The following is a 26,099-nucleotide window of genomic DNA, read 5'->3' as shown; positions in this document are numbered from 1 at the left end:
AGTTGGGAAGATGGCGATGCCGGTGTTGTGGCAGAGGCAAAGGCTCGTCTCTGGCAGCCTGGACGTTTCGTCATCAGGCTTACGAAGTTGCAGCAAACGGAGTTCGAGGAGAACCAATCAGGGCCCCACTTTTGGCAAAGCCTCACGGCTTGACAGGCTTGGGGGGGGATGGTTGGATTAATTTTAGCAGCCAGAATGTTCCATTGTATTGGAGAGTGAAGAGAAAATACAGGCCATGAGATGGAATAGCACCCAAAAGGATTGGCATCAGGATCAGCATTGGGGCTTCCTTTTTCCTTTTTTTTGGCCTTTGTTTTGATTCATGTGATTGCCGTCGCACAAAGAAACCCGTCAGCCAGTCAGTGCTGCTTCATCTCGCTCATGTACTGCGCCAATGTCACTTTCTCCAGCCAAAGTGTGGAGCCAATCACAGCCTTGCATGCGATGATTTTGTGCCAAAAACTCCAACCTCCAAAACCTCGCCTCGACTTTTCCGCCTTGCCGCCATTGCCCTCGCTTTCTCTGTAGCGACTTTGGTCTGGCCAAGCCGCAAAGCCCAGCTTGAAGCACGACGATACAAAAGTCACACGCGCCGGCTTGCATTGGCAATTGGCCGCCTTTTGTCTCATCCACATCCCCTCTCTGTCTGCCAATTATATCGCATTCCCTTACTCAATATGCGGCGAGCAAACCCTCGGCAGGTTGGCTTTATATGCCATTCTTGTGCGTCATTGCCGGTTCAAGCATCAAGGCAGCCCTTCACCGGCCGCATACTATCCGCAGCTCCCCGCCAGATTGTTCAAAGCTCAGTCTGGAGGTCAACGCCCGCGAGATGGGCCACATCTGTCTCGGCCTCAAGGGCAGATGTTGAAGCGGGCGCGGAAGCAAATGAGAAGGCTGTGTCAGCATCAACACCACGGCCGCTGACGGATGCATCGCAATTGGCCAATCTGGCGGAGGATAGTTGTAACAAGTTCCTCTCAGTCGACGGCATCCCGGCGAAGCAGCTGACTGCTGCCGCACTGCAGTCGTGTCTACGGGCCGCAGCAGCACTCCATCCCCAGTTGAAGCGGGCAGAGGCGCAGTTCAAGGCTTCAGCCTCAAAGCTGGTATCTCTGGGAGCCGAGCGAACGGGTGCTAGAATCCCCGTAGATGCCAAGTTGGTGGATGCAACCAGTCGGATTTCTCACGCAGCATACACCATCATCTCGAACCCAAATGTCGAGATGACACCGGAATTCCTAGAGCTCTACGTCGCCATTCAATCACAGCTCGGCCAGCCAGAGTCACTACCCGCCGTCTTTGAGCTCTACGCAAAGAAGCCTAAGCCTTTTGTCAAAAACGGCCAGATTGCGTACCTGAAGCAAAACCCCAATGCGGCTGCTCGAGCTATTGAGCCCGCTATTGCCGATATGGCTTTGCAGACTGCAATTGATGCCAAGAATCTGGATTCAGCCCTCGGAATCATTGAGTCTTCATATAGCCTCTCGGCCTTCAAGCGCCAGAAGCTGATCAAGCACGGTACCGCTCCCGTCATCGGTCTCGCCACCCTCCCATTCGGCATCTTTGGTCTATCGACAGCCTACGCTGCGTATTGGCAAAACACCATGGATATAAGCACTGCTACGGGAATTGGTGTTGCGGGTATCTCGGGCTACTTTCTTGTGATTGGATCTTTGGGCATGATTGCCAAGCTTAGCAACAAAGACCAGATGAAGCGAGTGACTTGGACGCCCGGAACACCGCTACGGTATCGATGGCTGAGGGAGGAGGAGAGAGCGGCTCTGGATAAGGTGGCGTGCGCATGGGGCTTCAAGGAGCCCTGGAGACACGGCGAGGAGATGGGTCCAGAGTGGGAAGGGCTCAAGGAGTATATGGGATACCGGCAGATGCTGCTTGACCGAGTCGAGTTTATGGAGGGCATGAGTTGAGAGAGCTTTGGCGGGGTATTGCGGGTTTCTCTTGTGGGAACTTGACACCAAAAAAACGTTGTAAAATAAAAACTCTGGCCACAGAGTGCAAAGGATTGGCAGCTTTGATTTCATCTTTGGCATACTGTATGTGTATTACACGGGATAGGAGTATATCTTTGTAAATAGTAGAGCAAATAACAACCTCCCAACACGTGTATCCGGGGAACACTTAGTAATACCCTATCTCTCCCACATCGGCCAATATAACAGTCATCTCTGCCCATATGCCTTGCAACCCCTATTTGGCGATAGGGCTCACTCATCAAAATCGCCTTTCCAGATTCATCAGCCGACATGCCGAATTGGTCACGCATGTTCGAGAACGTCAACGGTCGTACTCCCAATCTGGAGGCTTACCCACTGGCATGGCCCGTGATGACCTTGGGCCCAGAGGCCCGGCACGACAAGCTTTGGCCAGGCAGTTGCATGTTAGTGCATTGATGATGCTCCGTGTTGCTTATAACGAGGAGGGGGCTTTACTTGGTGTGCGAATAGCGAATACCCCGGGCATGAGCGAACTTGCATTATGCTGCTCGTACGAGTACTCTTACTTGTCACATCTTACGCTACGCTACGAAATATCCCAGGCCATCTCAACACGGAGAATACGGGGTATATGCAAGTAGGCAACTCATTCACTTAATAGCCAAACCCAGAGATGCACTCTCGCGGCGGCAATGGTTACGCGGTTGCATGAACCCCCCTTGTCGAAGCACTAATGTAGACCCAAAGACCAGACCAAAGACCCTGTTTTTTCTTCCTGCGACCTTTCTGTTCCCCATCAGGCCACCATCTCTTCCAGTGTGTGACGCTAGATGACATTCTCACGCAGGAAGAAAAAGAAAAGAGAGAAAGGACGTGTCGCATGCGCAAGAAACCGCGGCTGTTTCGCCCTCATCTTCGTCCCGTCTCCCGCGTATGTAGCATGTTTTATATGGTGCTTACTTCAAGGTCGCAAATTCTTACTAGCGAATAACCTTCTCCGCATGTAACTCCAGCTTCAGTTCAAACTACTTCACAACTAGCATCATTTGGGGGCCTTAGCTAGCGGGTGTCAGCGAGTAATTGCCGAAAGGAAGCGCTCAAACCAAGAGAACGAACCTCTCTCTTTTTTTTTTTGTCCCCTCCCTCTACCCCGTATTTGGCTCGCTTTTGAGATCTCCCGTAAGCATCTCGGTTACAATAAACATTACGAATGCTACGGTACGTTGGATCTAGCTCGAGGGCTGCTGGGCGCTAGCTAATGTTCCTTATACGGGATACCAAGTAGCATCTTATTGTTAGTAGTACTTGGCTTCTTTTTCCTTGATTTTTATTATTCTCTTGTTTTGCGAGCACAGGTAGGGTACGCTTTGTTGTCTCCCCCTTTTTTTTATTCCTTTCTACCTAGAATATATTACATGTAAGATATTTTAGTATGCAAACAAGCAAACAAAAAGCAAACAGCAGCCTGCATATTTAGTAGATGCTTACATACAAGGAACCGACATTTGATCACTTCACACCCAGCTAGCGTTTATGATACGTTCCCTCGCCATGCACCCTCTCATTAACTGGGGCCAAAAAAAAATAAACGTCGAATGTTATCAGCAAAACAATCCCAAAACAATCACATACTTGTACATCTCTATCCAAGTCTTTCTACCACTCATCTCCAATTTCCCCCCTAGTATCCATACGAATGATTCCTCCCTTGCAAACCACGCGGCTCGCTTCGCTTAGCAATAAAAACCTGGTCTCTCCAAAAAGAAGAAGAAAAAAAAAAAAGTCCCACCCATCCTTCATCCCTCGGCTCAAGGTGGAACAGGTTCCCCGATCCCCGGCTGCACACCATCATGTCAAACCTGGGCCGCCGATATAGTATTGCACCGAGAATCCCGTCCCTGGGACTACTGCACCGCCGAATGGATAAACAGCCCAGCGGCGAATGCAGAAGGACAGACGAAAAAAAGGGGAGAAACAAACTCCAAGGGGCAATGCCTGACATGGGTCGGCGCACGCCGGATCAGCGTTTTTTTATGGCATTCTGCTGTTTTCTTGTGCTCTACGTGTATTTTCTTCTGAAGCCGGGGACTTAGGTCACCTCGTTTGTCACGGATACATATCCGGAATTTTCTGTTTAGGCCTAAATCCCTCTAAGAACTCTCTACTACTATTACAGCTACTAGAAACAAGCATGGCCGTGGACTCCGAAAGTCGTGTGAGGGAAAAAAAAATTGCACCATGTGGCTAAATCGGAGAGGAAGCCAGGGCTCTTCTTCCAGAGCAGGGGATGCCTGTAAGGTCCGGAGTACCAAAGGTACATTGCATGGGCCGGGGCCGCACCCCTGGAATCAAGGTTACATGAGAAATAGGTACAGATGTGTACCTGGCCTGGGCATGCATGACGCTAGATACGAATAGAACAACATTTTCTGAGTTGTCAGAGGGGGAAGCATGTTGATATAAGTGTGTTACATGCCAAATATTGCTCAACCAGGATTGGTGACAGATAAAACGCTCAATCATGTAACTGGTATCTCTTATAGCTCTTATAGACAAAGGGGAAAGAAAACAATATATACAGGGGGCAAGGTAAAAGCAAAAAAGCCCTGTCCCAAGTTGCGTGTCATCGTAAATCGCCTCCAGAGTCCTATACGGGGCAAGTAGGTACTATTGTTGTATACAAAGCAAAAAAGATGAAATTTTGAGAAAACAGAATTGAAGAGCAAGACAAAAAAATAACAAAGGGAAAAGAGGAGAGAACCAGTCTCCAACGCTGCAATGCAGAAGCTGTCCTCAAAAGGAACCAAGTATTAAGCCTGGCACCCAAAATCCCTCCTAACTTTTATAAAACTTGAGCAGGTACTCCGTAGTCGCCAAGAATAATCATAACAGATTTCTAGTTTTTATATTACTCAATTTTCGTATGACACTTCGTACTTCGTAGTCTTTCTAATGGCGCCGTCGTTGTCATCCGTTGACCCATGTCTTTGTACTGTCGTGAGGATGAATTCTTCGCTTGTGTCGTCGCTCTGGTGAGCAGCAGTGCTGCGACTGACGCCATCACCGCCCGGTCCGGAATAAGGCTTCCAGCTTTGGCGGCGCGTAGGAGATTGAGAACGAGCATATCCGTATTTGTTGTGGTGGTTCTCAGATCCCAGGCCGCCCGAGGCTCCAGTGGATCCCTTGGTGGTGTTGCCGCCGAAAATCTTGGGGAAGAGGAAGGCCAGGACAATGCGGCACATGGGCAAGCAGGCACAGATAATGGCGACGTTTTCTTCGATGATGGTCCACAGCGTAGAGGTGATATCGACTGGCGAGTGAGTTAGCATGAATGCTTCGTTCAAGGGCAAGAAAGGGGCGGGGTAGGGGGCTCACAAGTCGTATCAGGGCTGGTCGTCGAGAAGTTGAGAGTGGTAGCACGCAGAATGGATGTAACGGTAACGCTGTAATTGTTAGCAATGCAACCTAATTCCTTGACAAAAAAAAAAAAAAACTCACAAACTACCAAGAGCAAAGACAAACATCAGAGCTCTCTTTTGGTTGACGGGCAGCTTGCTCGCCCAGATGGGCTGCATGGGGAGCAACAGAATTAAAACATCCGTGGCAATGGAGTAGCCAGCGTTGGCGTACCAGTTCATGGTCAAGCTGATACATGTGGGTTTCACGGACTTGTCCCAAGCTCCTCGAATAGGGTTGCATTGCCAGATGGAAGTCGACGTACTAGCAATGCAGTATGCAGTGACGATGCCCAAGAGGATGTAGCACGAGATGCGGAACCACTTTTGGACGAAAATTCGCAGATACAAGAGAACAATCGACATTTTGGTCAGGTTGATGGTCAACTTGTAGAAGATTTGTGCAACGTAAAACCACTGTTCCAACAGCATATGTGTGAACATCAACCACTAAATGAAAACCATAGAGTAGAGCAAGTAACTGAGACATACCTTGAGGGCTTCTAGTTTGTCGTGAGGTGACAAGGACGCAATGTGTTTGCCGAACCCATAATTGCATGAAATCATCATAAATATCTGCACCAAGAGGGTACAAACCTAATTTTTAAAAAGCTGTGCGTTAGTTTCCCATCTCAGGACAACCCAATCAATAGGAGGGGGGAAATCCATACAAAGGACACAGCGATGGTGCCATCGTCCCAACCCAGCCCTGATCTCCTCGAAATACGATTCCAGAATCTGATGAAGACGAATATGGGCGTGACGACGAAGAAGACAATGCTCGGAATCCGGACTAGGTCGGCATGGCTCTCAGCGGCCGCTTCTGGAGTGAGGAAGGCCATCGCTCAGTCGCTGTCAGTCGTATACGAAGGGTCCCGGCAGTTGAAGATCAGCGATATAAAAGCCGACGAGACGAGAGGAGACGAGATATCAAAAAGGGAGGGTCGGAGGGGAACCAGCCGTCTCTATATCTTTCCCCACGATTGTCTAGAGTAAGGAATGCAACAGTGTTCATGCACCAGCGAACGGGGCCATGAGGTACCTCGCACGGCAGGACTGTTTAGCCTTATAAAGAAGCTACCGCTAACAGAGTTTGGCTCTTACGTCTAACTGCAGCATGTCCGAGAAGGAGATTGCACCGGAATAAAAGCTGCACTTGGATGCTAGAGGTTAGGCGTTTCATCAGCGGCGCCGAGGGACAGGAGTGGCTCCCGAAGTCGATGCCACCAAAGCGAGGGCCCTGTCAAGCCACGATCCCCCCCAGCGAGAAATGGCAGACATTTGCTCTTCGCTTGCCAGGGCAATACATTGAGCATGGTTTCGGGGGGTGTCTGGTCTAGACAAAAGTGGGATGGGACGAGAGAGAGGCGAGCTGTGTTTGCCGGGACAAGGCGGGAGAATCCGCTCGCGCGCCATGCTGCCTCATACTCAACACGCATAGGACGAGCACAAGTACTCGTACTTGCATGTAAACATAATCTGTCGTTGCTGTGTGCGTGGGTACGGCTTGTAGAATGGCTTGCTTAGCGCCGAAGCCATTCGGGTTTCAGTCGTTTTGGGGGGAAGGGATCTTTTGCCAAGCTGTCATTGACATGTGTCTTTTGTTGTATTTCTCCATGTCCATCTCGGAGCCGTGCCCGTTGAGACGCTGTAGACACCGGCCGGCCATTGCTATGTTAGCAGTTGCAGCAGTAATACGGAGCAGAGGTATCCAGAAATAGGTGATGCTTCATCTGGGTGCTCTGCCTTGGCGATCCCCCTCCAGCCCACGAGACGAGCAGCAAAAATACGAGCAGCCCATCGTTAGGGGCAGACTCCTCACGGGCTCTTCGCGGACTCCCCTAGGGCTCCTCTTAGGCACCTCGCAGGCTCCTCTCGGGCTCCTCTTCCCGGCGCGGCTCGCGCCTCTGTTGAGAGATTGTCTGATGGTGGATTCACTTTCGCATGGCCTCATACATGGATTGGCGCTCATGGGAGTCATGGGAAGCTGGCCCGAGACGACCGAAAAAGGGCATGAACGCGCCAGTCCCGGAGCGGACTAGTGCGGCGCCGCCAACGGACCTGGATAGACAATCGGGAAAGCGCCCCCAGTGTTTGTGGGTGGAGTCTGCGTCATGGACGGCAAAAAGGTACCTGGTCATCTTCTCAACGCTTTCAGGTTGAGACAGCTTAGCAGGCTGCTAGCAGTTACAGGACGCTGTAGTTCCAAGGAACAACTGTTGCATTGCATTAACTCAGTACCTTGCCTTGCCTTGCATGACATGAGACGGCCTGTAGTGCGAGTGGCTGAAAGGATCATTCGGTGGCGGCGGGCGCTTCTTTTCAGCTTCCACGGAGCAGGAGAAATACAGGGACAAATCAGAGTACCAGGTAGTACTGCAGCCGGTCAACCGTATTTGCGTATGCAGGTACCTTACTAGGATGAAGCCACAACTACATAGTACGAGCACAATTCAGCACGGTATGTACTTCCGCCCCAGCAGCACCAGAGGGCAAAGTCCCTGTCGAGATAAGAGTAAACAATCAAAACGGTCGTGCGAGTGGCAACCCGGAAAGGAGCAAAGGAGGAGGGCTCCAAAGACATGGGGGAGGCTGTGCATGGCTGATTTATCCGGACCAGGAGCCGCCGTTCGGTCAGACTGAGAGCCAGTGCAATCTAATCTCTGCGATCGTCACCATTTGGCACGCTTACGGCAGCTGTCAAACAGGAATGGTGGTGCGCAATTGCTGGATGTAGCTTGTCATCGGGCCGGCTGTGCGTCGATTGGCCAGATCCTTTGCGATGTCGATGCGACGAACAAGTAAGCAGCAATTTTGCTGGTGCTTTCTGGGGAAGTTTACCAGTGTATTGGGAAATAACATGTTGGGTGTCACTATATCTCCAGCGGAGATAGCGGCATTTGCTGTTGGTTTTATTGCCGTTTGTCTACGCTGCAGATTCGGTAGTGTCAAATGGTGTGTTGTTGGTTGGGACAACAATTCTTGCAGTACTTTATCTTGACGACATGTTATCTAGATCAACACCTGCTTCTCGTATCCGTCAAAGCTCTCAGTCGTGCCTTAATCTATCGGTACCTGGGGCGCGCCGATCAGAAGTTGGAAACGGCCAAGATCTGCGGCATATTAGACACTTGATATGCTACAGAGATATTTACGCGTGTGTACGTATCTGTTACGTTACAAAATATTGATGGACGCATCAACCACCAGACGATCAAGAGGGTTAAAAATAAAAGTAAAAGCATAATATATATGGTAGAAGGGAGAGGTTCTGCTTTTGTATCCTCTGGCCGGCAAAGTGGCTCTTTGGCTCTGTGTGGCTGCGAATTATTGTCGAGCCATCGCCTTAGTTCTCCGCCGGCGGCTTCAGTCCTCGATAAAAGCTGGCGGGCGGGAGGGCCGCCACGATCTCCCGCAGATCAATCGGATCGTGACATCTTGAGTCAGTTTATTGGCAACGCTTAAAAAGAAGCAAAACTGTAATTGAACGATACGCAAAAAATCATCACTCGCGACAATCACTGAGGTTTTCGCCGTGGATGGGCAGAATGCGCTGTCTTGGCATTTCAGGTCGCTGCTGAAAGATTCATGCCGCGCACCAGCCGTCCTCTGCTAAATGCCTGCGCGCACGGTACCATGCCTGGTACCGTCCAGGCTGATAAGCACTGGCCAGCGGCCCAGGTACCTCCAAGTACCTCGGGGAGCCACCGGGCGATTTTAGTGTTTCTGCAATACGACAGCGCCTCTGTGGCGCCTTACTAAGGCTCCGGCGTCCAGGGTATCCCGGAATGCTGGCCCCTCACTACTCCTCCATGCAAGCGTCAAGAGGCGAACGACATGTCGTCAATCGAAACCCTGCGTCGACGACTCCTCCTAGTGCCTGCGCCCAGCTTTTTGCCGGTGTCTGGATTGGGCAAGCACGCCGTACTTGTCAGCACCAGAGCGCAAGCCATCGCCTGGTTTTGGCCTCACTGGCTCACTGTCGCCGTACTAACACCGGCTGGTAACGAGGGGCAGCCCGGTAGATGGCCGAGAGGGAAAAGGGAAATCTCTCAGTCGACCTGCTCGCTCAACGAACAGCTCAGGTTATCTGATGGTGCGAGATGTCCCAGATGCGTGTCATGCATGGATCCAGCGCTGATCGCTCTGGGGAACCGGACAGACCAAATACATCATCGATCGGCGCTCCAGGGAGAAGAGAAGAGAGGTATAAGTACGAATGGACGCCTTGCGCCCATCAGACGGGTTTGCTGGCCGCTCTGCCACTTCGACATCCTTTCAATCTTCATCCATCCGTGCGACGAAAGGATAGCTCCCGCTCAACGGCAAGCCTCTCCATCGTCGGCTCCCGCGTCTTTTTCAACTCCGGACGTCGGCTGCTAAATGCTAGTTGGAATGGCGAGAAAAAGGAGTCCGAGCCACAGAGGCCAAAGACTTTTCGACGCCTCCAAGCCCATTAAATCCCCCCGTGGCGCTGCGTGCGCGGTGCAAAGTCCAAATGTGCCGTGACAGCCGTCTGGTCCCAGAATGCTGGCCCTGACAAGTTTGCCGGCTCTGCCGTGGGGAATGGACCTGGCCATGCTGTTAATGAATTGGCAGTGGGTAAGTCTTGGGTCGGTTAAATCCACAATCCACTTCCGTCGCATATTCGTTTTATTTTCTGGCAATGCCTGGGTAAGCGCGCCTGCCAAGCGGACGCGCATAAACGGGCACAAAAATGAACCTTGTGAAGAAAAGAAGAATGAAAAGAAGGCCTAAAAGCCGCATGGAGAGTGAGGTTTCATGTGAGACGTGCGTCATGCCGCCTCTTCACGGAGCCTTGACAGCTGCCATGGTACGCAAGATGAAGATCATCTCCAACACTATGGTCGTCGAACTGGCCAACAAGAGAGGGAGAGAAATTCCATGCGTCTTCTTCTCCTTCTCTCTCCCTCTCCCCTTTCCCTCTCTACTTCTCTCTCTTTTTTTTCTCACCGCGAGTTGAGGTCATGTTCCGCGGCCTGCATTGAAGGCTGGTCAGGAGAGTGCTTAACGAGGAGCTAGAAAGTAATAGTTTGTCTTTTCTATCTCATCTCATAATTCCTCAGCTTTCACCCACAGTTGATAGTATGATTTCCTCTTTCATGGCCGCAAGTTGAAGCTTTCCAGAGGAGAAGTAACGGGTCCGGCGCTGTCGAAGCCCCAAAAAAGCCCCCATCAGCTCTAGATCCATTGGACGGTATGGCCTACAGGAGGCAGCAAGAAGGTCACTCAACTGATGCCAAGACGCTAGAAGACATCGAAGAGCAGTCCGCTGAATGGGACACGAGGTGCTAGCCCTCTCAGCTCCTGCGGTGAGGACGGTAAACTCGGCCGGGACACGGTGTAGGACACGGCATGATTGGACAAGGTCGGTCTGCATGGCTGGCCAAAAACAGCCATTTTCTGGGGTGCTGGCAGCAGTCGTCCATGCTTCCATCCATACGGAGTATAGAAAGATTGATTAACCGATGAAAAACGTGGCACTCGGGACTGGGGATTCGTCTGGAAGCCCATTGACGAGGCTGGTTTGGGATATGATATCAATAATCCTACTCGTGCTAGAAGCAGCAGGGCCTCTGGCTAGCCCGGATCCATTGCGTCGCTGAACGAACCACAATGGGCAAAGCGGACAGTAGCGGTTGAAAAACGTGGCCATGGCATTACGGCATGAGATTGAATCGATATTTCCGGACATAGAGGTGGATATGGCCCAATCCAATGCCCTGGCTTCGAGCTGAGTTGCCCGTCGACGTATACAGTAATGAAGGGCATGGCAGCGACATTCCGGTTGCAAAGCTCGCATGTAGTAGGCTAGGAGACGCCGCAGGGCTTTCCGGGGTACCCAGCATGAGCAGCTGTGCTCAAGAGTGCTCTCGTATCATTCTTCATTGCTGCTGTTGGTTCGTCGCCTGTTTACATTGCCATATGGGGATTACTGCCCCTTGCAGCGAGCCTGAGGATCTGCCGGTACGAAATATATGATTGAAGTTGCATCCAAGATGCCGTCTGCACGCAAACTGTTCCCTCCCCTTGGATTAGCCAAGCCCCCAAGCAGCGAATCAAGGGCCAACTGCGTCTCGTGCCGACGGAGGGGCACGCAATAGGAAAATTAACCGCAGGTATCGTGTCGGGGTGCTGCAGGTACCGCCCCAGGTATCGCCCCTGGTACCGCGATGGTACCGCGCACTAAGATTGCGGTGGCTGCAATTCGGCTGGCGCTGCCGCGGAGAAGGGGGGCTGCTAGCCATGTCGAGGTAATTAAATGCAGACAACTTGAACCAGGCGCATGCCGCTAATGGAAGGCATAGATTGCTTCTCCATAGCCGTTTAGCTGTTGGTCATCAGAATGGAGAAGACGGTCTGTCGCCCGCTTTGCCTTCTTGGCCTCCAAGTTGCGCGCACAATGGGAAGCGTGAGGTGTTGCTGTTGCTGAAGGGTACCTGGCGAGTACCTTTGGTCGCCGGTGCTCGCTACAAAAGCGGTACCTGTGGGTTCTCCAAGATTGATTGAATTCGTCAAAGCCTCATCAAGCCTCGTCGAAGCCCTGTCCGATTCCACGAACCTTTCTCCGCTTGCCACGCGCAATCGCAAGCCCTCCCCTGGCTTAGAGCTGGCGATGGCTTGTTTTAAAGGCCTCTTGTCCCCCTCCTGTTTTGTTTCTTTTTTTGCGTTGAGTCTGCGTCGAGAATAATAACTCGCCTCAAGTCAAGACAAACAGACTTTCTCTCAACCCTCTCTTCCTCCCTCCCTCCTAGCCATCATGAAGTTCTCTACTCTCGCCGCTGGCCTCCTCTCGGCCGCCGGCCTCGCCTTTGCTCAGGGAGAGGCTGCCACGGGCTCCGTCTCCAAGGGCCCGTTCCCCTTCGACCTCAACGGCTCCAACTTCACCTATCCCTACCCCGTCAACGTCTTCACCTTCACCAGCCAGCAGCAGAAGCTGCAGATGGCCTTCATGGACGTCAAGCCCACGTGCGCCCCCAACGGCCAGACGGCGGTTCTTCTTCACGGCAAGAACTTCTGCGGCGCCACCTGGAACTCCACCATCGTTGCCCTCGCCGGCGCCGGATACCGCGTCATTGCGCCGGACCAGGTCGGCTGGTGCAAGAGCTCTAAGCCCGAGAGCTACCAGTTCAGCCTTAACCAGCTGGCCTGGAACACCCGCGGCCTTCTCAACACGCTGGGAATCGGCAACATCACCCTGATCGGCCACTCCGTCGGCGGCATGCTCAGCACCCGCTTCGCTCTGCAGTACCCCAACACCATCGACCGCCTGGTTCTGGTTGACCCCGTTGGTCTGGAGGACTACGTCGAGAAGGGCGTGCCCTACGTGTCCATCGACACCGACATCGCCGCCGAGGCTGCCCAGACCTTTGCCGCTCTCAAGGGCTACGAGCAGTCAATCTACTATGCCGGCCAGTGGGACGACTCTTACACCATCTGGGTCACCATGCTTACCAACGTCTACTTCGGCTCCAAGCGCGCCCAGTTCATCAAGAACCAGGGCCAGATCGTCGACATGGTGCTGACCTCGCCCGTCGTCCAGTACTTCAAGGACGTTGTCTCCAAGACTCTGCTCATCATCGGTGACCAGGACAAGGTCGCCATCGGCGCCAACTGGTCTCCCCCGGAGGTTGCCGCCAACCTCGGCCACATTAGCGTCATTGGCCCCCAGGTCTGCGACACCATCCCCGACTGCACTCTGTACCAGTTCCCTACTCTGGGTCACGCTCCCCAGATCTCTGCCCCCAGCAACTTCACCAGGGTTGTCCTTGACTGGCTGGAGCAGTAGATGGAGGGAACGGGGGTTAGATAGACGCCAGGTTACGTAGAAGCAATGGGATGAAGCGGAAGGTCATAGAGAAGAATGGAGGATGGGATGAAAGCATTTTTTCTTTGTCATGTACATATATATCATTGAGTCTGATGGTTTACTGTTTTAGGATCTTATTGTTGCATGCTATACACCCTTTTAGTATCGAGCTGTGTATATCCTCAAGGCGATTGACGAGAATAAAGAGGCGCGGCCCACATGGGCTATATGAATACATTTAATCTTTTGTTTTTTCAAACAAGCTCATCTTGTAATTGCACGTGCACGTGTTTATGTTTTGTTCTGTTTCGCGGGTAGTCGCATTTTCGTCTTTCACCCTGTTGTTCGCGACCAAACTCTTAGTAGACCTTCTTGAACAGCCATACAGATCAAATACCTACCCTGTAGCCAATATTTTCAACACCCGTTCAATAACATCTTTGTTCACAGCCTCCATCAACCATATACACACAATTTGAAATATATATTAACACAAGCATATCAAAAACCAACCATGATACAAACCCTCAAACTCCTTCCCCCTCCCCAAACAAACACACAATGTCCCTCCTCATCCACCTCACCCCCTTCCTCCTCCTCATCCTCCTCTACCGTCTCTGCCCAGCCCACTTCCCGCCGTCAACAACAACATCCAAGCTCTTCCTCCTCTACACGCTGTCATGCCACCTCCTCGCCCACGGCACATCGTCTTGGTCCCTCATACAAGACTTCGCGCTCATCGTATTCGCCCACGTCCTCCTCGCAGCGATATACTTGCTACATTACCTCGCCAAATACGCATGGTGCGTGAAACGGGTGCTTCTATCACTTTACGCACAGGTTGCAAAGTCTGTCCATCTTAGTGTACGGAATCTTGCCACTCATATAGCTCAATTTGAAGAGTCTTCCCAAGACAAGAATCGAGATAAAGACCATCTCACCGAAACCGAGATCGATTTTGTGGTACATCACTTTACAGACACCTCGGCTGATCCTGTTGACGATCTAATTCCATACTCGCTTCCGCCCGAGAAAATACCCCGGCTTCGACAAGATTGGACGTCCTCTGCACTCGCTTTCCTTCATCTCCATGAGAGCCCCTTTCGACTATATGAGTTTCCGCAACTCTTCATGCTGTATACCCTACGCTTCTATAGCCTCTACCCACCGCTCCTCGACATCGTCATATCCCTTTATGAACAAAAAACTCTGGATTTATACATCATACGTATCCGCCTTATCCTCATTATCAGGCGCAAGCTCGAGCCATTCTGTCGGATGTCCTCCTACCTCGTAATCCTCGGCAATCTATACGCCCCCGCCATTGCCATCTTCACCCTGCACTTCATCTTCTGGACGATAGTGCTGTCCATCGGCGAGCTGTATGCTCTCTTTGTGTGTTTACTCTTCATATTTTGGATGCTCTCCAGGCTGAGATAAGCACTTGTAAGTGGCCGCAGTATAGATAGATAGGAAAAATGATACAAGCAACTCTCATAATTAGACCCTATATCCTTATGATACGCCAGACTATGCTCTTTTCAACCCATACTCGTACATGACCCAAGTTTCTTGACCAGCAAAGAAAAATAAAGAAAACCAGCAAACAATTTTCAGCGCCAGGCTCAGCACCAGCAAGTCATGTCGCCAATCAGCTTGTAATCCTTCTCACCCATAGACCAGTTACCTCATATTCTGCATCCTTTTCCTGGCGCTTGTAAGCTCTATGCAGCTTCAAGCCAAGATCGTACTCTTCGTGCTGAATCTCAGCCAGCTCCTGTTTCAGTCCCTCTACTTTCTGCTTCTCAACCTCCCTCTTTCGGAGCACCTCTGTGCTGGCCATTAGATTATCTCGCGGCATCAGCTCTGTCATCTGCTGGATACTTTTGTTGATGTTGACCCTGCGGTGAGCCAATGCCGAGAGGGTGGCATTTAGTTGCGCGATTCTGTCATCGGGTGCCGATGCCAACTCCGGAGGTGCAGGCGGAAGCGGCTTGGCAGTTGACAGAATGGAGCTTCGGCGAGTGGACTCCGCATTGCTGCCGGCACGGGCGCGGTCCGGCCCACTAAGAGATACCTCACTCGACACCGCGGCCTGGGTATCGGCCCCATATGGGCTAGACATGTATGCCCTTTGCTTAGCGATCGTTATCGTATGGTTGGTAGGAGGATCATGGGCAATGTCCCGCTTCGCAAATGGACCCGGACGGCTCACAATCGGAACGGTGGCCGGCATGTTCGCGGGCATCTGATCCCCAGAAACCTGTCGAGGAGCCCCCCCGTTCGTTGAAATGTAAGTGGTGACACCAAAGCGCGAGGGAGGCTGCTCCCACGCTTCGCCGGTATTGGCACGCTTAGGGGCCGCTTCGCGCAGTCCAGTGATGGCTGCGGCCGAGGCTCTCCGAGGAGGAGGATTCATGTAGGCCTGGCTCGAATTTGACATGTTGGAGGGTACTGAAGGTTGGGCTTGATGGGTTTGCGGCGGCTTCCTCTTAATGATCCGAGGCCCAGTAGGAGTCAACTCTGGACCGGCAGGCGACTCTGCTCGAGCTGACTGTATAGATGGTGGAGTTGGGTACTCTTGATTAGGCGGCGTAGGAAGCGCATTACCGACAGCATTGACATTGGCATTGTACGATGCAACCTTGGATGCTGGTGTGGTCGTGTTCTGTGGCCTTTGAGGAAATGTAGACGGAAGAAAGTCGCGGTCTGTGGTCGCTTGTTGGCGCGGAGGTGTTTCCAACTCAGTAGCCGACTGGATAGCCGGAAGGGGAGCTGATATGTTTCGAAGACCGTTGTGGGCGCGGCTTGCACGCTTGCTGCTCCTCCGGGGAATGTTAACCGATGGCGCTCCTGGATCGCCCTGCCTTGGTCGATCGGCCAGAACCTCTGATGGTTCCGACTTGCCCTTGGTGAGAAAGCGGAATCGCTGTGCAACTGAACTGTCATGCGGCACCTTTATGCGCATTTTGCTACTCCGTGGCAATGCGCCTTGCGGCATTGGTACCGGCACGTCTGCGAGGCTTCTTGGGTTCTCAAAAGATGCGTCGTTTACGTTCGCAGCTGGTTGGTAGGCCGTATATTGATGTACGGGAACGGGAACATGGCTCATCTGGCGCTGTGTCGCGAACGGCTGGGTGGGTTGCCGTCCATTAAAAGGATACTCTCGAGGGAAGTCGGCGTCATCGTCGTCGAGAGGAGAGACGGGCGCGCTGCACGGGCAATGCTTTGTCAGTACAGCTATTGAAACGCGATTGAAACTCGCAAGGCCCGAGTTCCTTGATCAAAGGGAGCGGATAAAAGGATGAAGAGTTCAAAGCGTCGGCATTGATGCAAAGCACTTACTCATTCTTGAAAGCGCCGAATTCTGGTGAGCTTGGAGGGGAGATTTGGTCGAGCGCTGGGAGGCGCCGCCTTGAGTATGCCGAAGCCAGCTTGAAATTGGAGGCCGGGGACGAAGAGTATCCGTCTCCGTCACTAGTAGAGGTGGATTCCGAATCGGTTACAATCTGAGGCTCGAGATCCTTCGAGTCTTGTCGCACTCGCAATAGTCGTTTAGGATTCCTCGGTGGCGGCTCAAAAGCAATACGCGACGATGTTTCCGCAAAACCAGCAGGATCGTCCGTCGGGAATCTAATTCTGTGGAAAGGACAATCACGTCAGCCGCAAGCCGTTTGTTGGCTATTTCAACCAAATGGGCAGAGCAACAGGCAGTGGGCAGTGCAGATAGCGCGAGCCGGCGGGTTGTAGTAGCAGCATCATGCGACCAGCCAACGGCGATGGGGGAAATAGCCCGATGCAAGATGGGCCTTGTTTTTTCCTTTGTTTCCTTGTTTGACGCGCATTTGCTCGAGGCTGTGCCCTTCACCAAAGAACCGGCATGTGCTCTCGGGCGAATGACGCAGCAAAACAAGGTGGCAACGCAGCACAGGAGGAGAGAATAACATTTGCATGACGCATCCACAGCCAATTCCAGCTGCAGGTGGTGATAATTTGGGGGGAGATGTCAACTAATAATACATACATTCCAGCTCCAATTCCCGGGGGGGATGCAGCAGCAGCAGCAGCGTCGTCGTTATCGTCGTACTCGTCAAATAGATGCCGATTCTGCAGCGTCTCTGGCCTCGCTGGTCTCTGCGGCTTCTGGTGTCCGTGAGGTCTGGAGATGGCGATGCCCAGAGCATTGACAGGGTACTCGAACAGATAAATCTCTGGCTTGTCTGAGCTGGGGCCGTCTTTAAGGTGCCGGCGAGAGGGCCGATGCAGCCTGTCCAGACCCGCTGTGGCAGAGGTTCGGGCGCGGTCCCACATATTGATGGCTTGGGTTGGCTGATTGACGCTGTATTTTTGGATGCACGGCTTTCCAGGGGATGCGCTGCAGGAGCTTTAGCGGGGGGCCGCGCTGCTTTAGTGCCCGTTGGAGCTGCCAGAGGCGCACTGGCTGCGAGCAGCAGGTGCTCGTTCGCAGCGCCTTGTGTCAGACAGGTCTCAGCTCCTGTCTAGCCGTGAATCCGATCGCAGCAGGCAGGAATGCGCAGCTGGTGCGATGATTTACTGCACATGCAGTACAGTAGGTCGTAGTCTCGTGAGCTGAAGACAGGAAATGAAACGGAATCAACGAAGATGCAGCAGCTTGTCGGAGAAAAAGACTGTGCGGATGCGATGGCAGCTCCGGAGAGGAAATTAAAGTTCGATGGCAGGCAAGGTGCGTGTCAGACGGCGTGCTGTAAAATGAAGCTGCTCTTTACTTGACACAGACAAGAGGCTGCTAAGATGGCACAGCTGACCTTCCTCTTCTCCCACCAGATCGGCGGTCCTCATCTTTTAACAGAGACGAATCGAGGAATGGAACCCTTAGAAAGCATACGAGTAAGTTGACTATATGCCCACCTGATAGATAGCTGCCGCCATCATCGTCATCATCAGCCAGGCAAACGCCTCGATCCGCGGCGAGGGCATCGCTAGCGGCAACCTCGTCCGCCAACCAATTGACGCGCTGGTGGCAGCTCAAGCAGCAAGGAGGCCCCACGGCGGACTCTGTCACAGATGCGTTTCGGCGCCAATTGAGTGGCTGCTGCAAGTTAAGAGTGGCATTTAGCCAGCGAGACACTGCATCGAATGTAACCACGAACGGCGCACAGAGCAAGGAGCTGCGAGTGCGAGTGCTGGTCCAGATGCGATTGAAACGGCGACACTGCGCTGGACGGCTCGATGTGGGGGCTCCCTATTTTCTCGAATCCTTGAGGTTATTGCTGCTCCAATCGGATATCGCAAGCGGGCTGCTTAAGAAACGTGAAACATCTGGTCGATGGCCCATCTAGGGGCCAACAGAACAGGCCATTTCCTGCTTTGGTGTTACGACGTCTTGTCTGAGCCGAAGGACTGCTCTACTTGACAAGGTGATGAGTGTACGAGTAGACCAGAGTGTGTGTGATGATGGTATTAGTGGTCCACTGACTTATATCACATATGGAGTGCCTCTCAATATCGTCTAATCCAAACACTGATTCGGAGCATCACAGCTTCGACTCCCCACTGTATGGGGCTTGGAGCACAGATCGATGCCCCGGATGGAATCTTACTCGCCTCTATTCTTAGCGCCATTTCCCATCTCGTCTTTTGAAAATGACGGCGTCTGTTTCATGTCCTAGTGCCTTACCTCAGACGCAAGGGGGGTCCCGGTCGAAATCGCGCATCGATTTTTTGAATATTCGGTCTCGAGTTTCCAGAAGGAGAAGACGGATCCGATCGAATAGGAGATTCCCCTATTGGTAGATTCTTAGGACCAATACAGGATGATGATCGAATACATGGATAATCTCCACCTATGGAAGGGAGAGATCTGAGGGCGGGCCGGCCTTTTGTGAATATGTTCAACCATCTCATCTCATACTGTACTGTCCTCCATCAGGGATTATATGAGATTTTAATATAGCACTAACATTGGGGAGCAAGGTTGAGCTCGCAATCATCACTCCTTTGTTGAATTACATACCGTGCGTATATTAATCTTGCCTCGTAGAAATTGTTCAAAGCTTGTCTGTGACTAGATACGTATCTCCTTCAACCCTTGATGACTTATTTCCAATCCACCAAAACTGTATCCCCTTCTTCAATGTGCGCCGCCTTCAAGCCATACTCCCACACCTCCTTTCTCTTCGCCTCATCTTTCGCCTCCTTGGCAATCTCCAGCCCAGTCGCCGAGCCGTCCAAATGCAATGCCTCGCCGCGGTGAGCCTCGAGCTCGAAGCAAGCTCTGATGACATCTGCAGCGCTCTTCCGTGCAGTCCTAAGCATGCCGTTGGGGCTCATCCATACGCTGACGTTGGCGACGGTGGGCAAAACGAGCTTCATCACGACGAAGCTCAGGAGGAAACCCCCTCTGCGAGCAATGCCGGTGGGCATGCCGCCAGGGTCCAAGTCGATGAGGGAGATGTTGCTCAGTTTGGGGTCCTTTGCAATGCGGTTTGCTAATTCCTCGCTGCAAGAGCATTGTTAGTTGTGGACTCCTTGGGATCTCAAAGGGAAAAAAAGAACAATTGTATTTCTCACCACAGCATTATGACGCATAGCTTGCTGGCCCCGTATCGACGAAAGCCCGAGTTGGTCGTTGGGTCTTCTTCCGGTCTGCTCCATTCACCCTTGGCGAGAGCATCCACGCCCGGATACAAAGTTGTATATCTGGGATCCTTGTATGCGGTCATTACGTCGTTGCGCTTGTCGTCAATGCTGCAGAGCTCTTTTAGCTTTGGGGTTTCTCTTGTGATTCTTTTTTTGTGTGTGGTTTGTTTTATGCTTACTTATGGGCCCAGCTGCCAATGACGAGTATGCGACCCTCTTGCTCATCCATACTCTGGAGGAGGAGCAACGCCAGGATCAGATTGGAGAGGAAGTTGACCTGCCATGACATTTCGAAGCCATCCTTACTTATAACCTGGAACATGCCGCCTCAATAACCGAACGATGATGCCAAGCTGACTACTACAGGATTGACAATGGAGTCGAACTTACAATATCCGTGTGATCTTGATATCCAGCATTTAGAATCAGGGCCCGGATCTTGGGCAACTCGCCCTTGGCCACCTTTGCGTTGATGTCCGTGGCCACCTTTCTGACATCTTCCACCGAGCCCAGGTCGAGGTCAACCGCCTCGTGCTTGTGATTTGACGGGGCCCGGGACAGAGCCGCCTGGAGCTGTGCCGCGGTCGCGACCTTTCGCACCGCGTACACGCCGGTGTAGTTGGAGGCCAGATCCGGAGTGCCGAGGATGTTCTGCACAATGGCGGAGCCAAGTCCGCCGTTGGCCCCCGTTACGATAATGGTTCCCTTTGACCCCATATTTCCCTGTTTTGCAGCTGAACCAGCAAAGATTCTTTTCCCAAGCTTAATGGCCGAGGATTTTGAAAAGGAAAGGGGGGGATTATAGACTCCCGATTACCAGCCAAAAAGAGGAGTCGAGCAGCGGGCGCCAACAGGATTTCATGCGGATCCGCTTCCGCTTCCATCGCGCAACTATTGCAACGTGGATGCAAGTTTGCTTCGCGCAGATACGTCAAGTTACGAGTAGTTTGCAAAGCATGGCCGGCTAAGCCCACTTCGTCTATATTGTACAAGTACGGAGTACATGTTTTCGATACCACTTGGCCGAGTTTCATGAGGCGGACGAGGTACTGGAAGTGGGAATACCTATGTAATCACGAAGTTATACATAGCGTGCGGAGTTTGAGCTTCAAGCGTGCGCGAACTCCGTACACATCTGTCTCTTTCGTATATTGGTGTCTCTTTAGGGTTCATAGCTTCATGTAGAGTAATTCACTCTTTTTAATGTATAATCGTTGCGGTATTCCATTTATTATTTTGCTGGTATCATTTCAATCTGTATCTAAAAATACACCCTTCCCACCGGTAAATATGCCGAATGCACACAGCCTGAAGCATGGAATCTGTGGCGGATATTTTACCGCCGCTCTCTTTCCCCTCTCCGTCGAAGCTAGCTGAGTTCGTCTTCACGTTCTTTTATCATGGCTAAATTTAGCCCGTTTATCATCAAGTCTGCCAGTCTCGATTCATGCCAGAAACCCCCAGGAAACTCCCGTTAACAGTGCCCCAACGAGCAAGACCAGGCTAGGTGAGTTTCTGAGGCCAAGGCTCTTCTTTCCGCTCCTATCATGACCATCGCCAGCCCTGCCATCACTCGCATGGCCATTATCTGGCTGACTGTCGCTGGCACTCGCCTCGTGCTCAATGGTAATGAAATCCGTTAATCCAAAAGGCTGGCAAATCGTCCCCGTCGCGCATGGAACAGCGGCGCTCCACATGCCACTTGCACATCGCTGCCACGAAGTTGTCATGCAATTCCATTGGCCCTCTGGAGAACACATCCCGCCTGCGGGCTGTAACAGCGGAGGATTTGAGCGAGGATCTGAGCTGTTGTGCGAGTCGGTGCGAGATAATAGCTCCAACGAGGGTTCGTCGAATGTGAGAATCGGGGGAGCAGCTGCAGGAGCCAAAAGTGCCCAGCGAGGCACCGAAGGTCCACTATCTTTCATGCTGGTGGGAGAAAGTATGATTGCTTGAGTCAGATGTACTCGTATGGTGTTTGCAAGGGTTTGTTGAGGGTGAGTATGTGAGTGGTTGCAAGTTTCAGTGTTCACCGGAGAGAGTGTCTTATCTCCCACTGCATGTAAAGCGGTTCTGCCCACCAAAGTTATAGAAAGCCTCAATACCGCCGCCCTTGGGAGCGAGGAGTACAAGTAAAGGAATTATGCTTTTCTACAACAAAAAGTCTGAAAGGAGGCATCTTGAGCGAATCGGTGCCTTGTGGGGTCCGCTTAGACGTGGATGTATTCTATTGGAGCGCTGTACATGTGCTGAATACATGTAGCTTCACAGGTTTGTCTCTGAATGGGCGAGACGGTCGCGACATGAAGACCTGGTGAAAAATCGATGGCGATCGTGATGCACTCTCAGCAAGTGGTGAATCATGGCTTCAATTGTTCAAGCTGCCAAATGCTGTACTGTTGTAACTCTATAATGCAATATCGTAAAGATCAAACCGAAAAGCCTCACTCGATTGCCTTTCCATCGCAACAAAGAAATCCCTGCCTTGCTCTATGATCCCCTTCTTCACACCCCTCTTGCCCAAGCCTCCATGGCCTCCATCTTGAGATCCCTCTCCTGAAGCTTCCTCCGTTGTGCCCTCCTCTTCACAAGCATGACTGTGATGACGAGAACTGTAGCGAGAAGCATGCCTCCCCCTAGACAAGACGCCACCACTATAGTCTCCAGGTTTGCATCGCTGTCATTCGAGGGAGAAGTCATCATTCTAGAGTGGAGATGTGTTGCTAGGGTGTAATCGATTGTGAAATGACGGTATCAAAGTCGGGAAATAGAACGTTTCTAGTCGAAAATATTAGACACACAATGGATGGCCAGTTTGGTGGTTAGACGTACAGATTGTATATGATTCAGGAACTCAACGCAAACACTCCGTGATAGCACATCAACAAGATAGAATCTAGTTTATCAGTCTCCAAGAGAAGTAGATGTAGATGCAGGATAAGGGAGAGAGAGGGGAGAGAGAAGTAGGTTGTTGACCTACCTAGGTACTTAAAGCTCCAGGAAAATATGATCGAGGAAAAGAAAGTGGATGACCTGAGATGATTGTCATTGTTCGCCCTGAAGCCTCAGATTGTTGTCTTGCATCAGCTGAGGCGCTTAATATTGTCTCGGGCGGGTGCATGCGAAGAAATGATTGCATGCAGGTGTCCGTGATCTGACAAGGGACAAACTTCATCGGCGCCATGGCAGCTGAACGTGCTTCACGTGTTTCACATGAAAATGGGTATCATTGATTGCTTATAACTTGAGTTTCATCATAGATAGTAGAAATATCGACAATCTAAAACATAAATTCCATCGCTACATAGCCATCTTTCGCTCGTTGCGTAAAGCTAGATTCATCCTCATTTCCAACTTGTAGTCGAGCGTCTCATGAGTTGTACGTTAAGCGGCAACGCGCCCCAGCTCTTGGTTTGCGTTGCAGCAGCCGGGAGAGAACCCCTGCCACCTCTTTCGAAAGTTTGCTCTTTGGCGAAAGTGAGGCTCCCCAAGCAAACATCCGGTTTCATTCATCTTTGGCAGCATTATCATTATTCGGTAAACAGAAAACAGTGCAGGATTGAAAAAAAAAAAAAAAAGGCAGAAAAATCCAGAAACTTTGACGCCACGCAATCTAAGCTCCTGAATATTTTTGTTGTATCTTCTTGTGCTTCTTGATAGAAGCTGGATATGTCCCTTGAAGTTTCAATATGTACGATTGTATGTTATTGTATGTTAGACACAAGCCTTATCTCGCTGCTTCATCATGTCTTTCACCTGAAACGATGCAGGGTTGTCCCGTTCCAGGCAGGGTATGTAGTATGCCACTGGCCATTGTCGTTTGTGCTAGAAGATGAAGGAGTGTAGGCAGTGGTAAAGGTAGAGCTAGTGCTCGACAGGGCTGTCGTGGTCGCCCAGGAAGAAGACGACGTCGTAGAGCTGGTCTGCGCCGAGAGGGTTGGGATTGGGTATATTACTGCGGTGGAAGTTGTACTGGACGTGCTCGTCTTTTGAGGCGTCGAAGAGGTAGCGTGATGAGAGCTGCTCTGTGACGTTGAAGCCGGGGACGCTGAAGTCGAGGGCGCTGTTCTCGTGGTGCCTCGTGATGATGTAGTAGCGGCCTTGGAAGTAGCAGCTTTCGAGGTAGAGGCGCTCTTCGATGTTTTGCTCGTCAATGACGGTCGAGTCGTGACTGTCGTCGACGCAGTGGTTGTGCGATGTTTGGTGGAGTGTTTGGTGGAGGCGGGAGAGGGAGTGACGGTAATCGTCTTGGTCACATCTGCCGTAATGTCAACAATCGACACCGTCGTCGGGACGGTGCGGGTGACCGTCGAGGCCTTAATCTGGGTGACCGTCGTAGCAGGTGTTTTGGTCTTGACGACAGTCTCAATCACCGTGACGGTACCATCACCACCTCCACCTCCGCCGCCGCCTCCTCCTCCACCGCCATTATTTCCACCGTCGCCTCCCCCGTTCCCACCGCCTGGCTCTCCCTCTCCTGGTTCAAGCGGCACAACAGAGTATTTGGGCTTCTTGTGGTCGTTGACTGGCGAGCCTCGGAGAACCAGAGCGGGTTGAGGAAGAGCAGTCGTTATGGAGAGGCACGTGGAGAGAGCAAGGATCAAAGAGACACCGCCGCGCATCTTGACGAAGCTTCTCTTCTCTCTTGGCTCTTCTTAAGCTGTTATAAGGCAGGCATGCAGGGAGGCTGAACGCGGCTAAGATACGAGGAATGCAGAGCAAAATGATGTACTTGATCGCTTAGCGGTTTGCCTGGATGGAGGAATGTGATAGGAGGGGAAAGGGAGAGAGCAGCATGTTGGGCGGTGCCACCTTGGCCGAATTCTATAAAGGCAGTTGGAAATGCGATGGCTGGTGGCTGGGAAATCCGGAGGCTGGTCTCGGGATCGGGCCGCCAAATCGACAGCGCCAGGGTACAGCAGTAAGCCCATAGAGTGGGGCAGTGCTCTGCTGTAGAGGAGAGGAGATTTGGGGAAATATAGGGACTTGGAGTGACTATTTAGCATCAAATCCCATGGATCCATTCTTAATGGAATTTAAAGCGGCCTGGGTAGTAGTGATGGCAGATGGTAGAGGAATATATTGATAGATAGTAGCAGATCATAGCGATAGTAGCAGACACTCCAGGAACCGTGCATCCATATAGGTAAGTAATGGTGATAAAAGATCAAGATACGTTCGTTGTTACGACATTTAGGAACTCTTAGTCGCTGGGGGTACTGGATAGCCCTCCCGAAATACTATTGAATCCATTGATAGCACTGTCACTGTTACAGTTACAGCGTGAGTCCCCCGTTGCTTACACATTCTTCACCACCTGCAACCTTGGAAGTGTGTAAGCAGCAACCTTGGAATCTATGATGGCTGTGGCAACGTGGTGCCACCCCGCAACCTTTGAATGGTTGCAAGGATGTTGTTAAAAAATAAAGGTTGTGGGGCCCAGTCACTTCCATGTCGGGCACGAGTCAATACTGTATTCTGTACGGAGTACAAGTAATACCATAAACTTGACTTTGTTGTGCTGTTGAGCTGCTTGACATTTGATCCATCCATCGCTCTAGGTCTGCCGCTCTACAAGAAGCTTTGAATTACTTGTCGCATGACGTGAACAGGCCAAGGGAGAGGCAATACGTACGCGACATTGTGGCTTCGACTTTCTGGGGCTCCCGGCTGTGCTATCTTTATCCTTGCGCATCTACAGGTCAACGCCATCCATGCTCATTCCAGGTCCTTTGTCCATCAAAGACACGACGTTTGATTCATCTCCAAGCCACGGCTGTGGCGTTTGAGTCTTTCAGCCATGGTGCATTGCGCAACATGTGTGGCGGTGTCCCGATGTCGAACAAAGCCCGCCACACGGCGAAACAGAAGCTCCTCGTCCCTTGCATTGATTGATGACTGCATGCCACAGCAACCGACCCACCAGGGCCAAAAGAAGCTTATTATCAAAATCTCCTTGCATCAGTTGTTGTCTGCTAAAAAGGAGTCGAATTGATGATTTGAAGTGCCGGGCAGCGAGGACCAGCCCGGTAAGCTGATGGACGGTCCACCAGGCAAGTCGGACATATTCTTGCAGTGGTGCTGATTGTGGAATCATCCATGTTTCCTACTCCGTACAGGCTACGGAGATTATAGCACCAACACTAATCAGTGGATGCAGAGTGTGGAATAACGCAGCGAATACGTCCAATAGTTGAAATGATTTCAACTGATTTCAAAACATGCAACACTCGA

At 51.6% G+C, this 26,099-nt stretch overlaps 9 protein-coding genes across 9 annotated transcripts; 4 read left to right on the top strand and 5 right to left on the bottom strand.

Moving 5' to 3' along the window:
• Nucleotides 1–466: 466 nt before the first annotated feature.
• TRIVIDRAFT_82927 (uncharacterized protein) lies at nucleotides 467–2,140 on the top strand (the record flags this gene model as incomplete). Its single annotated transcript, XM_014096218.1, has 1 exon — nucleotides 467–2,140. One exon carries the CDS (start codon nucleotides 678–680, stop codon nucleotides 1,929–1,931), a length of 1,254 nt encoding a protein of 417 aa, XP_013951693.1.
• Nucleotides 2,141–4,870: 2,730 nt separating this feature from the next.
• TRIVIDRAFT_57355 (putative PTH11-type G-protein coupled receptor protein) lies at nucleotides 4,871–6,255 on the bottom strand (the record flags this gene model as incomplete). Its single annotated transcript, XM_014096217.1, has 5 exons — nucleotides 4,871–5,268; nucleotides 5,334–5,401; nucleotides 5,457–5,830; nucleotides 5,906–6,010; nucleotides 6,085–6,255. 5 exons carry the CDS (start codon nucleotides 6,253–6,255, stop codon nucleotides 4,871–4,873), a joined length of 1,116 nt encoding a protein of 371 aa, XP_013951692.1.
• A 5,939-nt stretch (nucleotides 6,256–12,194) lies between these two features.
• On the top strand, nucleotides 12,195–13,223 carry TRIVIDRAFT_66408 (uncharacterized protein; the record flags this gene model as incomplete). The annotated part of the gene is made up of 1 exon (XM_014096216.1): nucleotides 12,195–13,223. One exon carries the CDS (start codon nucleotides 12,195–12,197, stop codon nucleotides 13,221–13,223), a length of 1,029 nt encoding a protein of 342 aa, XP_013951691.1.
• Nucleotides 13,224–13,805: 582 nt separating this feature from the next.
• On the top strand, nucleotides 13,806–14,684 carry TRIVIDRAFT_226448 (uncharacterized protein; the record flags this gene model as incomplete). The annotated part of the gene is made up of 1 exon (XM_014096215.1): nucleotides 13,806–14,684. The coding sequence occupies one exon, from the start codon at nucleotides 13,806–13,808 to the stop codon at nucleotides 14,682–14,684; it is 879 nt and encodes a 292-aa protein (XP_013951690.1).
• A 31-nt stretch (nucleotides 14,685–14,715) lies between these two features.
• On the bottom strand, nucleotides 14,716–15,493 carry TRIVIDRAFT_216786 (uncharacterized protein; the record flags this gene model as incomplete). Its single annotated transcript, XM_014096214.1, has 1 exon — nucleotides 14,716–15,493. A coding segment is annotated over one exon (598 nt), but the record flags the coding sequence as incomplete, so codon positions are not given.
• A 2,374-nt stretch (nucleotides 15,494–17,867) lies between these two features.
• On the top strand, nucleotides 17,868–18,565 carry TRIVIDRAFT_66405 (uncharacterized protein; the record flags this gene model as incomplete). The annotated part of the gene is made up of 3 exons (XM_014096213.1): nucleotides 17,868–17,944; nucleotides 18,002–18,113; nucleotides 18,146–18,565. 3 exons carry the CDS (start codon nucleotides 17,868–17,870, stop codon nucleotides 18,563–18,565), a joined length of 609 nt encoding a protein of 202 aa, XP_013951688.1.
• A 757-nt stretch (nucleotides 18,566–19,322) lies between these two features.
• TRIVIDRAFT_226446 (uncharacterized protein) lies at nucleotides 19,323–20,582 on the bottom strand (the record flags this gene model as incomplete). The annotated part of the gene is made up of 4 exons (XM_014096212.1): nucleotides 19,323–19,725; nucleotides 19,800–19,973; nucleotides 20,045–20,178; nucleotides 20,256–20,582. The coding sequence occupies 4 exons, from the start codon at nucleotides 20,580–20,582 to the stop codon at nucleotides 19,323–19,325; spliced, it is 1,038 nt and encodes a 345-aa protein (XP_013951687.1).
• A 728-nt stretch (nucleotides 20,583–21,310) lies between these two features.
• TRIVIDRAFT_43445 (uncharacterized protein) lies at nucleotides 21,311–21,793 on the bottom strand (the record flags this gene model as incomplete). Its single annotated transcript, XM_014096211.1, has 1 exon — nucleotides 21,311–21,793. The coding sequence occupies one exon, from the start codon at nucleotides 21,791–21,793 to the stop codon at nucleotides 21,311–21,313; it is 483 nt and encodes a 160-aa protein (XP_013951686.1).
• Nucleotides 21,794–23,100: 1,307 nt separating this feature from the next.
• TRIVIDRAFT_231844 (uncharacterized protein) lies at nucleotides 23,101–24,487 on the bottom strand (the record flags this gene model as incomplete). Its single annotated transcript, XM_014096210.1, has 1 exon — nucleotides 23,101–24,487. One exon carries the CDS (start codon nucleotides 24,485–24,487, stop codon nucleotides 23,618–23,620), a length of 870 nt encoding a protein of 289 aa, XP_013951685.1.
• Nucleotides 24,488–26,099: the final 1,612 nt, after the last annotated feature.

This window comes from Trichoderma virens, assembly GCF_000170995.1.
Source record: "Trichoderma virens Gv29-8 chromosome Unknown TRIVIscaffold_88, whole genome shotgun sequence".
Taxonomy (NCBI): domain Eukaryota; kingdom Fungi; phylum Ascomycota; class Sordariomycetes; order Hypocreales; family Hypocreaceae; genus Trichoderma; species Trichoderma virens.
Note: the sequence above shows the minus strand (reverse complement) of the source record. Positions and strands in the feature narration are given on the sequence as shown.